Source organism: Oryzias latipes, chromosome 18, assembly GCF_002234675.1.
Source record: "Oryzias latipes chromosome 18, ASM223467v1".
NCBI classification, from domain to species: domain Eukaryota; kingdom Metazoa; phylum Chordata; class Actinopteri; order Beloniformes; family Adrianichthyidae; genus Oryzias; species Oryzias latipes.
Window position 1 is genome coordinate 10,382,856 of NC_019876.2, and position 12,497 is coordinate 10,395,352.

The following is a 12,497-nucleotide window of genomic DNA, read 5'->3' on the forward strand; positions in this document are numbered from 1 at the left end:
ACATTTAGGCAAAATAAATAAACCAAAATAAGGTTTTACATTTCTTCTACCGTTTTCCTCAGTGACTTACCCTCCGAGAAGCTGATGAGCCCCAGTAGGTGCAGCAGTTTGATGGAGGCGAACACCAGCACCACAATGCCCACCGTCTGCAGCCCCTCTGTCTCCCAGATGGAGTTCAGCATCTCTCCACCCTCCACCCATTCCAAGCCACCATGCCCAGACCCAAACCCGGATCCTGAGCCAGCCTCCTCGCCTTCTTCCGCGCCTCCAGGACCAGGACCCCCGCTCCCACCTGGCCCCACGCTCCAGTTCCCCTGCACCCACTCCAGTGCTACACCGGCCCACAAGCACTTGCCGGGTGACTCCCGGCACCCGACTCCTGATTGCTCACTTCTTAAATCCACTCTGGGTGATTGAGGGGGGAGGGTCTGTTTTAGACTCTGGTTAGTGAAGAGCCTGAAGTCATTCAGAATCTCTCTGATCTCAGAAAGTCCCAAAAAAGAAACGACTCAAAGAGGGATAAAGTCCTCCAACGCTTCCTCCTCGCTCATGATTCCACGCCACTCCTGGGAGGGGGCATGTGAGGGCTGTGGCTGCTCTTCCCTGACAGTTTTTTGGCTCCGTCTTTGCCCTTTCAGGCGCAATGCCGCTCCACAATGGGAGGGGAGACGGGAGGGGAGTGGATATGAGCGAGGAGGGAAGGGAGGTGTGGCGAGGGAAGATGCGCGACCGCCTTCGAAGCTGCCCGCCTGAAGTTCAGACAGGTTGAGAGACGGGAAAGTAAAACCCTGAATGGAGTGGAGTTTTCAGCCAAATGAGAGGGACTGTAATTAAAATCAAGTATATATAATATATAAAATAAATATTCTGTTCTGAGAACAAAATGAGGATTAAAGAAGCGGATACATGGAAAATAACATTTAATTAAATATGGGAGTTTATCGGCAACAACAGCTCTATTTCCTCTAATTAAACAGATAGAAGCACTTGTAAGGTGTTTGGCAATAATTTAACTGAAGCGGTTATAGAAATCAAATTGTCAGCATGTCTTGGTTTAACACACAGCTGGGATATAACATGCAATTCATTTAAAGTATCAATTGAAATGTGAAGTGATGAAGAAGAACAAGTCAGAGAAAGTCAGCGAACAGAAGAAGACACCACCACCTGCTGGCCTCATGGAGACTCTTCAAACCATTACTATACATCCAAAAAAAACAACAGGAAGGACTGAAACGTTCAAGAAAATAACTGAGAATTGTGGCTGTAAACACCAACACTGTTTATTTTGTTTTTACAGCTCTGCTTCCATCTACAGTAAAGTCCGTCCATGCATCACCCATGCAAATGCACAAAGCCACTTTAATCTAGAAGGATCATGGCAGGATATTCATTTTGCACGAAGTCTCTAAATCACTTGTTCTGTGATAGATGGTCCAGAAATAAAAAAAAAAAAAAAAAACTAAAACGTTTTAACATTCAGGTCACCCTTGCTTGACAAAAGTGCAAATGAACTTTGAACCCTCACTCAACTAAATATGGTGACAAACCAAGATGTGAGGAAGATGTGTTCAGTCTTTTTTACATTAAAAAAATGCAAATCCAGCTTTACTTGTGAATTTTCAACTGCAGATTGTCCACTAAAATGTAAATATTGAACTGAAAAATTTAGATTCTCTCAACCTATGCTGCTGCTGCTGCTGCTGCAAAAAAAAACTAAATTTATAGACTGCTTTCATAATCAAATAGACATATACCAGTAAATAATTTTGCTTATACAAAAGAAAAAAAATAAATAATGAAATGAAACTTTAAAGGAGCTATCAAAGAATTGTTGGAAGAAAATGACTTATTATTATTCTTTTAGCATTTGTTTAAAATGCAGACATTTTTAGCAACAGGTCATTTCAAACTTGACAGAAAAGTCTCACTATAAAGTAGATCATAGAGATGCAGCCAACATGTGGAGCTGGCAATCTGACACATTTGAAGACATTAAAAACATGAACAGCACGAGGGGCAAAAGCTTCAACCTTGTACCAACAAATCATTCTTTCATGGACCGAAGGCTGACAAAGTCCCACTCCAATCATCTTTTAATCTATTTTAAAAGTGCTCCCAGTGGTCTTTTAGTTATGACTATGCCATTTTTAGCCAAAATCCAAAAAAACTGTGTCCTTTTCTAGGACATAGTTTCTGCAAAGCGGCATGAGCTCATTAAAAATTCCCAACTGCGTTGTGGGCTGGACTGTTCTTACGGATTAAGCCTGCCCTCATTCATCATCATCCATTTTGTTGCACATTTTCCTGGTAGCTTACAGCCCCTGACACCCCCAAGCTAACATGACCTGTGCAACCAAAATAAAGAGCCATCCAGGAAAAGGAAGACGTAAATGCTACAGGCTTTTTCAAACGGTATTTTTCATCTACTCCTGATTTACAACAATTTCGATAAAGAGATACTCAAAAATGCAATTTTAAGAGTAATTTTCTTCATATGGGTCTTCCATTATGACAAAAATGATTCAAGAACATGTTAAAAACACAACTTTCATGGGTCTTTAAATATTACAGTAGAACCTCTTTCTTTTCCAGTCAAAAGATTCAGGCAGTAACACCATAAAGTAGGGCTGCACGATGTGAGAAAAACTTGCTATTTGTGATATTAGTGATCAATATTACGGTGACGATATAACTTGCGATACATGAACAAATATCAAAACAACCAAAAACATAATTTCCATTTCACTTCAACAGTCTTACCTAAATAATAGTCAACATAACTTAAAATTTACTCCAAATGACCCTCGTCTATGTGAACATCTAACATCAAAGAGCTCCAATATAAATGAATAAAAGAGCTCCACCCGATTGGTCAACAATGTGAAGGGGTCCGTCTCACTGGTCAATGTATAAAGGGATTTCTTTGATTTGTTAAATACTTTAAACTGCCATAAGATTGTTTAGCAAACTTAAGGTAACCCTTTATTGCAATTTTCGCCCTATTTTGTGATATGCGTATTGCACACCTTATCGATATTTATTTATCTATTTCTAAATGTGCAATTTATTGTGCAGGCCTACCATACAGACTGTGGAGGTGCATACATATGGCTTCAATTCCATCTAGTTGCCAACTGATTTATTACATCACATCTTAGTGAGTTAATGTAAAAAAAAAGAAATAAATAAGAAAAAACAAAGTTAGGTTTGAAACCAACCATTTAAAAACAAATCTACTGAAAATCAAGTAAACCATTGCATCCTTTTGTTTTAAAAATGTAATATTTATTTGTTTAATTAATCAATAATTAACTTTAAAACCCAGAGGAAAATTGTTTCCAGGGCGAAACACCGAACTTTGGCCCAAATCATCATATTTTCATAGCCTTGTTTACCAACCGGCATGAATACATTTTTTTCTGTTTTTTGTGTGTGCTAAAAGTGGCTGGAAAAATATTGAAAATAATTTGCATTTGCATTTCCTTATATCATTTACAATTCTCCAGAATTGTTGGATAATCATAGATCAAACTTCATAAACCTTCTGTAATACAACCTGAGCACCTCAAGCTTTAGAGGTGATCTACATTTTTTTAAATATGATTTTGAAACTATTGTTTAGTTTAAGGGGAGAGTCACTATGAAATTTTACAGATTTGTGTTCACCACATGATGAGTTTCAGGACTTCAGTTTGATGAAAATGGTCTAGAGATACTTGGACGCGTACAATGTTATTGCAAAATTCTGTTTAAAACCTTTTTTCCAAACAAGAAATCTCTACCTTCTGATTTTGCATGACTACATGATGGGACTAGAGGTTTTCATAAAGCCCCAGCGAAACCTCCACAACCTTTTCTGGACATCATCTCCGAAATGATCTGTGCCTGAAATGTCAGGAGGCTCTAAGGTCTAAATCCCTTATCTTTGCGAAAGCAGGAGCGGTGTGACAAACCCGAATCCTTTTTGTCTGCCTGCCGGCACACAGTCAAATATCTCACAAGGAATTATATACGTTTCTTTTTTTTCTTTTTTACATGTAGCAACGAATTCTGTCCGACGGCATTGTCAGTTTGCACAATCTTATCACACTTTGTCTGGACACGACAGACAGATGAAAGGCTTACAGCATCAGTCAATGACTTAGTCTCACAGACAGACGCTACATTATCCACTCGCTGTTGTGCATCAAAGGTGAACATTAAAAGATCCATATCAATGAAAATGGTGTTCTTGTTGTTTTATACGTGTTCTTGTGGCCCTTTGATAATGGCAGAGGACATATTTAAAGAAAATTAGGTTCAAAATTGCATTTCTGAGTATTCATTTTTTCAAATTGCGACAGAAAAAAAAACCTATTTGTTCTTGTTGTTCACCTTTTGGCTTATCCCGTAAAGGGTCGCTACAGCGAATCAGCTTACACTGATTAGCACAAGTAGTGTGGCAGAGTGTTCTGACACCAGATACTCTTTCTGACACAACCCTGTATTATCAAAGTACAGGGAGACCCAGATAGCTGGTAGCACCAACACTGTATGGCACACCCTGAGATTTGAACTCAGATTCCTGCGTGACAGAAAATAAACTGGGCGGGCCACAAACTCTTGTACTTATAGACGACTAGATCCATGCACGTCTATGTTTTCCTCGCAATTGTACAACTGGACAGCTTCAATATTTCTCACCATTTTTGTTGCACTACAAATGTTAGTTTGGTGCCTGTGAGCACCAAACTAACTCCACTGATGGAGAGCTTGTGAACTGAGAGCTCTCAGAAAGGAGGAGAAGAGAGGCGGGGTTGCTCCTCGCCAATGGTGCCAACCCACAACTCAAAGGCAAATTTCTAATGAACATCTGCTGCTCTGCAGAAACTATGTCCTAGAGCAGGGGTCGGGAACCTTTTTGGCCGAGAGAGCCATAAACGCCACATATTTTTAAATGTAATTTCGAAAGAGCCATACAATAATGTAGTGTCCCTTTCCCACACTGAGGCACGGAGACTTAACCTTTTTTAAGGTTCTTTATTCTGGTTACTGCAGACCACAACAAACGCTGTACGATTAATTCAGCAACTCCTGATTCTCTCCCGCCGAGACGAGAGAGAGCGCTTCTCCCAACTTTATATCCCCCCCCTCCCGCTCCAGCCCTCCCATTTCCCTTATTCGGCCCACAGCTGAACCCCATTGGTCCAAACTACCTAACAACAGGCTGAGCGACAGAGCTGAGGGCCAATCAGATCTCTGCTTGATGCGTTCAATGAACGTTGATACGTGGTGAGTTTCTGCTTTAAACGGGATCGTTGGTCGGAATGTTCTGTAGATGTGAGACAGACATGGAGCCAAACACACACTCACGCTGCAGTGAGTGACGGGCAGCGGGTTTTACTTTTTTACAATCCCTGCGCGATTCACCTGCTGCCTGTCCCCACAACCCCCCCCCCCCTCTGCTTTCTTCCTCACACATCCCGTCCACGCAACTGCGCGCTCTTTCTCAGAGACGGGAGCGCGCACTTTTAGGCACCGCAATTCACAGGTTTCCGGGTGGTACAAACTCTGAGAAATAATAGATAATAGTAAAGTGAAAGTGCTGGCGCAGATTTTGTTCTCCAAGCATCGCTACTACAGCGCGCCTCTGGCATCGCATCGCGCCCGAGAAGGACTGGTCTAATAAAAAAAAGTATAATTAAAGATTTGTCTGCGAGCCACATGTGACCATCAAAAGAGCCATATATGGCTCGCGAGCCATAGGTTCCCGACCCCTGTCCTAGAGGCAGCCCAGGATTCTTCAGTTTTGACTTAAAACGGCTTAATTGTAATTAAAAGAGCACTGGGAACGCTTTTACAATATATTAAAAGACGATCAGAGTAGGTCTTTCTGTCTCTAAGCAAGAGCTAGAATCCTTTCCTTTTTCCTAACTTGTAAATCCCGCAACGAATAAGTAAACAGTAGAGTATATAACATAATAACATCCAACTTAGGCAAGTCGTTCTCCTTATTGAGCAATTTTTATACCTTTATTTCATTTTCTAAAGATTTTTACATGAGCAGACCAAGAATATTTTTATTACAACTTTATTACAACGTCAAGAGTTATCATTCACAATAAGCACCCAATAAGCCCCCGTGAAATTACAAAACAAGCACAAGCTGTAATGTAACCATCATCAATCAAAGCTCGCCAATTATTAAAAGGACAAGGAGGTGAAGAGGAAACCGTCTCACTGTTTACCCGTCAGATGAAAATTTAAGTGGTGGTGATAATGAGATGACACCTGCGGGGATTTGCAAGCGCCAGCGGTACAGTTTCAGCTATGATAAAATGAGGTCGTCTTATTGGTGTCTGCAGAGGAGACAGCAACTATGAGCCAATAAGGTACATATGTGCCGTCACCCATATAGAGCTCTCCTCTGAGTGAATATTGTCAAGGCCTTTGTGGACTTTGAATCACAGATGTGTTGATATGACTCTTAGAAAAGTTTGAATCCTCCATTCACCAAATCCTGATTCACCTGGTTCAGCTATCCATAATATATTTTGGATAGCTGATAGGCTGTTTTACAATATGTTTTAATTATCCATTTATTTATGTTCTGCAGCGTTCCGCCCTGTGACTGGAAGGTCGTGAGTTCAAGTCCAGGCCGAGTCGTACCAAATGGGACCCAGTGCCTCCCTGCTTGACACTCAGCATGAAAGGGTTGGATTGGGGGGGTTAAACCATCAATGGGTTCTCGAACGTGGCTCCTGAGCGCGGCAAAGTGCGTGACCGATAATGGGACTTTTTCTTTCGACTTTCTTTCCAGAACTGCTAGAACCATATATTTTTTTAAAGTCTTTCTTACTACACCTTTAAGCAAAAATATCACCTCTGCCACATACTCAAATAATACCACCATTATTTGCAGAACCTGGTGAAAAGGAATTTTGGGCATAGCGAATGACCCCCACCTCCCCCAAAGAAGATGACATAATGGTGGGCAAAACATACAAAAATGAATGGGGCTAACATCTCAAATGGGGCTCAAAAAATATATATTTCAAAATCCACTGACGAAACCAAAACACACCAGTCGAGGATATCCAAAGAAAGTTTGGAAACAATCATGGGATGGCTGCAGTACTTTCAGAATAAAAGCACTTCAATTGCTGCTTTACTTCCGTTGTGAGTTAAAGTGTTGTGAAGTAAGTTAATGTGTTGTGTTGTGACCCTTCTAGGCCATGAGTTAATGTGTTGTGAGTTAATGTGTTGTGAGTTATTGTGTTATGTTGTGAGTTAATGTGTTGTGAGTTATTGTGTTGTGTTGTGAGTTAATGTGTTGTGTTGTGAGTTAATGTGTTGTGTTGTGAGTTAGTGTGTTGTGTGTAAAGTTAATGTGTTTTGTGTAAAGTTAATGTGTTGTGTGTAAAGTTAATGTGTTGTGTTGTGACCCTTCTGGGCCACCGTACTGCAGGACCTAAGTGGGATGTTTGGCGATTTTTGCATGCATTTTCGCACAATAAGGGAAAAAATGTTTGTTCAAGTGATCTTCGTGTAATTTTACAGACATGCCACCAGGTTACATCTCCAACCAAAACCAAAGTTTTTCTAGACTTTTGACCTTGGGGAGAGGCTACCATTTTGAATAAAAAACAAAACTGCAGTACCAGCTACGAATTTAAACTCCTAAGGATTTCGATCTATCACCTCCTAATTCCCCAAGCATTATTGGGAAGTTATACTTGGGAAAAAAAGATTGGAATTAGAAGTTGTAGGTTTTGAACGCCGTTAGCTTGGTGAGCTCACAAAAGAGGTGTTCCCATGGTTGCTTGAACATTTTTACCAGAATACAGTGCAAATTTAAAACATCAATCTTAAGCTCAAGTTGAAGGAAATGATTTAAGAAACAATGTAACCTCTTTTGCTATGCAAATCCAAAAATTTGATTTAGCTGCTTCTTGTAAAAATGACATAGACCTGTTCGTCACCACCAGGAGACCAGACAATAAGTTAGTTGCTATGGAGACAAAATCAACAGAAAAGCCATCATTTTGAAAAAAGTATTTTTTTTCCCCATCAAATTGTCATTTGCAGCTCTGAACAGGGTGGCAGGGGAAGAGGAAAGTAAGGCGCATGTAACAGCTGCTCAGCCAGTGAGGTCGGGTCAAAGCAGGAAGGCTGGGGGGTGGGTGGGGGGTAGCGCCTCGAGGGAATACAAAGCCGCTCGCTGTCTAATTTTTTCTTTTTACTAATCTGAAGCTCTCCACATCTACTTTTCTTCTTTTCCTCACTTGCTTTCTTACCTAGGCTTTAATCTCGCAAGTTCGTCTTTTCCTCATCAAAGTCGGCTACTTTGTTTGGTGTTTTTTTTTGGGCCTCTTTTGTAATCAGACAATAGCAGACGTCTAATCATTCAAGCCTGGATGAATAGTAAACACATGGGCTCTACTTTCCTTTATGTGTTGTACATAAATGAGTTCTTTCTGAGAGACTTTGTTTGGCTAAGAAGTTATTAATGTGAGCTGGAAAAGGTCCAGAAATGCTAATGGAGGACAAAAACCAAATACAAATCCCTGTCATTATAGAAAACCTGCAAAATGTTGATATTAAATAACAAAAAAATAATTTTTCAGGACCAGAAATCATTTTAAAGTTAATACAACTATGAAATTAATTAATTCAAGAGAACTAAAAAAGGTTAAAAAAAAGAAGCAACTGGAAAAAATGTATTGGAAAGTGAACCTTTCATTGTGGACCTTTTCTTTTTAACTAAGAAGCTGAAGGTTTGCCCAATCCCCGGCAACAGGTCAAAAGGTGGCGAACGCCATAAACGAGCACAACGTCAGCTACAAATTCAATTAAAGGACAGGAGTCGATGGAAATGAAGGCCATTCATCCTTCTAAACAAACGGCCTCCCTTTCACAGACATCTAACTTTCTATGTGATGAGTTTCAGTGTGAAAAGGAAAAGGCCAGTTGCATTGCCACATGGACAGTAACACAAAGCCCAGGGTGGCATGTCAGAGCAGATAACTGTCTGCTTTTATCCATATAACCTCCAGATCTACTGTCAGCGGGGGCAACAGGTTGAAGGAACAGACAGGTCGTCGGTTTTCTTTTCAGTCTGATTTATCGCAGGATTTGTCGTCTGATTTATGCTTTCGTTATCCTTGAAAGGCAGCGAGGCTTTGCCTTTAAGTAAAGAAGTCAGTGGATGATCGGAGGACGGGGAACGAGAAAAGGCAGAGGTGAGGCAGAACAGCAGGTGGAAGAGCGATCGACCTGTCGCCACCAAGTCTGCAGATGAAATGTGACGGGAACGGCTCCACAAAAAGTCGAGGCCGAGATGAAATCAATGCCTCTGCTGCATTGCTAGAATCCTAACTGTTCATCCCTGCAACCTGAACTCTGATGGAGAAATAGAGAGTGAACCAAGTTCTTGAAAAATCACATTAAGAAGAAGAAAGAAATGATTGGAGATGCTATAAAGTGACAAAATACTGGTTTTCCTTGAAACATCAAGGTTCCCTTTTTTCCTGCTCTGTTGTCCTTAAAGTATTTAAAATGTATAATCAGCTTCATTAAAATCCAACTCACCCAAAGCCTTGAAGGTCGCTTAAGTTAATTTGTCATAAACAAGCCCTAAAAAACCCTGACAAAGACAGCAAGGGCAAAAAATGGGACAAAAATAAAGAAAAGTAAAGCAGCAAACTGAATAAAAGGGAGATTAAAAGAAAATCAGACGTCTCCTTGAAGGAGAGGGGAAAAAAAAAGTCCATGGAAGCCACCACATCCAAAATGTATCTGCTCTGAAGAAGGTGCAGTCAAAACGTGGAGCAGAAAAGAACTGTGGAGTTTGGATATTTTTTAAAAAAAGGGGTTTTATTAATGAGACTATTGGTGTAGATGAATGTGGTATGAGAATTTCGCTCAGAAGGCACTTTTTTTCCTAATACACCACTAATTTAGGCACTGAAAGATAAAAAGTAGACATTTTACATTTACACTATATTTTGAAGTTTTAACAAACCAGAGATCCAGATGACTGAAGTGCCACACATTTAAGGTGGGCTGAAGTTTATATTTGAATCGTCTGGCTGGTTGTTAAATGTGTTGATTTAAGCAATATCTTATGTGAAGCAAAACATTTTAACCATTTAACATTGGGACTTTAGCTAAAGTGTTGACATTCTTGGAATCACTTATCAAATATTTACTATTACTTCAATTCCAGTAAAGAAAAGTAGCTTTGCAACATTTTAAGTCACTTTTCCTGTACCGCGGAATTGGTCCATTCATATTGATTGCTTAAATGGTTGAAGAGTTACGATAATCAAAAAACGTGTTATTTAGGCGTCGCCCGTGACATCTCCAGTGTTAAAGGGTTAACCATAGTTAAAACTAAAGTTTATTCCGGTTTTTGGTCAGGAATTATAGATTTGATTTTTATAGCAGCTGTTCACAGGGCTGATAACTGCAACTCATCCCCCGCTTGACCTCGGCTCTCCAACTACCCGCCTCCCTCCTCCGTGTGCTGTCTGGAGGAATGTGCCCAGCTGGAAGGACTGATTCATGGGGGCCCCACCATCCACCACCCTCCTGTGACTCCTGTATTGTGTTTTGGTCTGCATATGTGATATTTGTGCTGAACGGTGTAGTTTTTTCTTGTATCTACACATTGTACGCAGACCGTTTTGTCGCCTACGACCCCCCCCATGGTGGATCATCAAAAAAAGGTTGCACTGGGTTCAGGCGCCACGGCCTGGGTCACAGCTGCATGACCTCTGTCAACTTCTCGCAATGTGTGTTTTTTTTGTACATCTGATCTTGTTCGAGATGTACTGGAACTAAATTTCCCCATTGTGGGATTAATGAAGTACGTATCTTATCTTATATTGCCTTTCTTACCATATTTGCCTGTGTATATATATATATATATATATATATATATATATATATATATATATATATATATATGCAAATTTTTGACATAGTCCTCCACTGATATCTTTCATTATAAGACGTTTCACATTCGCAACAAAATAGTCTTAAAGTTTGAAACTCTCTTCAGAAGGAATCCTCTTTTATTTTCTAAATGTCAGATCTAATAACAATAAACTTCAACAGGTTGCGTTCAGTATGGAAAAAAAGACATTTACGGATGCCCTTAAGTAACAAACATAATACAGGAAGCCGGCCCGGCTAATGTGCTGAGGAAATGACACTCATGAGGCAATCTTTAGATGAGGGGTATAAATCTTTAGTTATTAAATATTCTTATATTCAATAAAGCCTGGTTTCTTGTTAATTGTGTGGAGACATATCTTGTACTAACAGTTTTCAGTAGGAGGCAATCATTTCTTTAGGTTTTTTATACTGATTGATTTTGGGTTATGCTACTGAGAAAAAAATGATGCGTTTCTATGAGGCCATAAAACCAAAAGTTTTAAAAGGTAGACGAAACATTTAATGGCATCAGGATTCATTTTTCTTAAACTATATTAAACCCTCCAGCACAGAAATTAAAATTCATTCCTGCACAATTTTCTAAAGTGAATGTAAATGAACCAGGACTGAAGTAACTCATCTGACGCAATCATTATCCTAAAAGCAAACGCTGGAAGGTTCTTGAGAGAACCGTAAACCTGCAAAAGAATAAACGGCACACATATTTTGGTGTCACACATACGCAGACACGATGTCGGAGGAAGAAAAATGATGTGGGAATTTGATACCTTTGCAGAAAGCACAAAGCAAAAAAACAAACCCATTAAAACCGTTTGCATTTTCCTGAGAGTAAGCGTTCCGCCTTCTCCCGTCGTCTGTGTCAGAGGATTCAAACAAATTACCATGGAAATTATTTTCTATATTTTAGCCCAACTGATAAGCGAGTTCGAGTTTTATATTTTAGAAAAAAAAAAAAGGTTTTGATTACGTCTAAGGGATTTTATGGCTAGCTTTGAATGTCTCTGAAAGGCATAAAAAAAGGAAAAGGAGTTTGTAATAAAAATTTGTAGCAAGTAAACGTTTCAGCTCAAAGTTTTGTTCTTTTGATGTTATTTTTCATGAATGTATTTGCTCTAAAAAGACAAGCTTTCATTGAAATTTCCTGCCACCCCTCCAATTGAAAACAGACAAGACGTTTCCAGTTTTTTTATTTGTCTATATACATCACAAGGAATGTCGTTTTGTCGTCCATTTTGCAGTATATTTGATTTGACGTATTCACAGTTGTGATCCCATTTAGGGAAAATAGTTATGATCATTTTGGACTAGAAAATTACAAGTGTATTACAGATTTAGAGGATGAAGCTCGTGGCGCCTATTGGATTAGCAGCTGTTTGTGCTGCTCAGGGCTGATTGTAAGCTGTGCTTCCCTCTGCTGTTCACTGCTGTGCGAGAAAAATTGTGAGTACATTCCCGCAAAGATGCAACAATGGTAAAATAAATGATTTAAAAAAAAAAGGAAAATTATCGTTTTTTATTCCAAATGTTTGTTCCTGACAGAAAATAGGGATAAC

The 12,497-nt window shown here is 39.6% G+C and overlaps 1 protein-coding gene across 6 annotated transcripts in view; it reads right to left on the minus strand.

Moving 5' to 3' along the window:
* kcnip4 (potassium voltage-gated channel interacting protein 4) overlaps positions 1 to 12,497 on the minus strand; it is a 185,475-nt gene that overhangs the window by 35,899 nt on the left and 137,079 nt on the right. Inside the window, exon 1 of one of the 6 annotated variants that reach the window (XM_020711582.2) lies at positions 71 to 654. The exons of the other annotated variants lie outside the window; for them this stretch is intronic. Coding sequence (XP_020567241.1) covers positions 71 to 182 — 112 coding nt within the window. The 5' untranslated portion in view covers positions 183 to 654. Of the gene's footprint in view, positions 1 to 70; positions 655 to 12,497 lie in introns of those variants that run through there. 6 annotated transcript variants of the gene reach the window in all.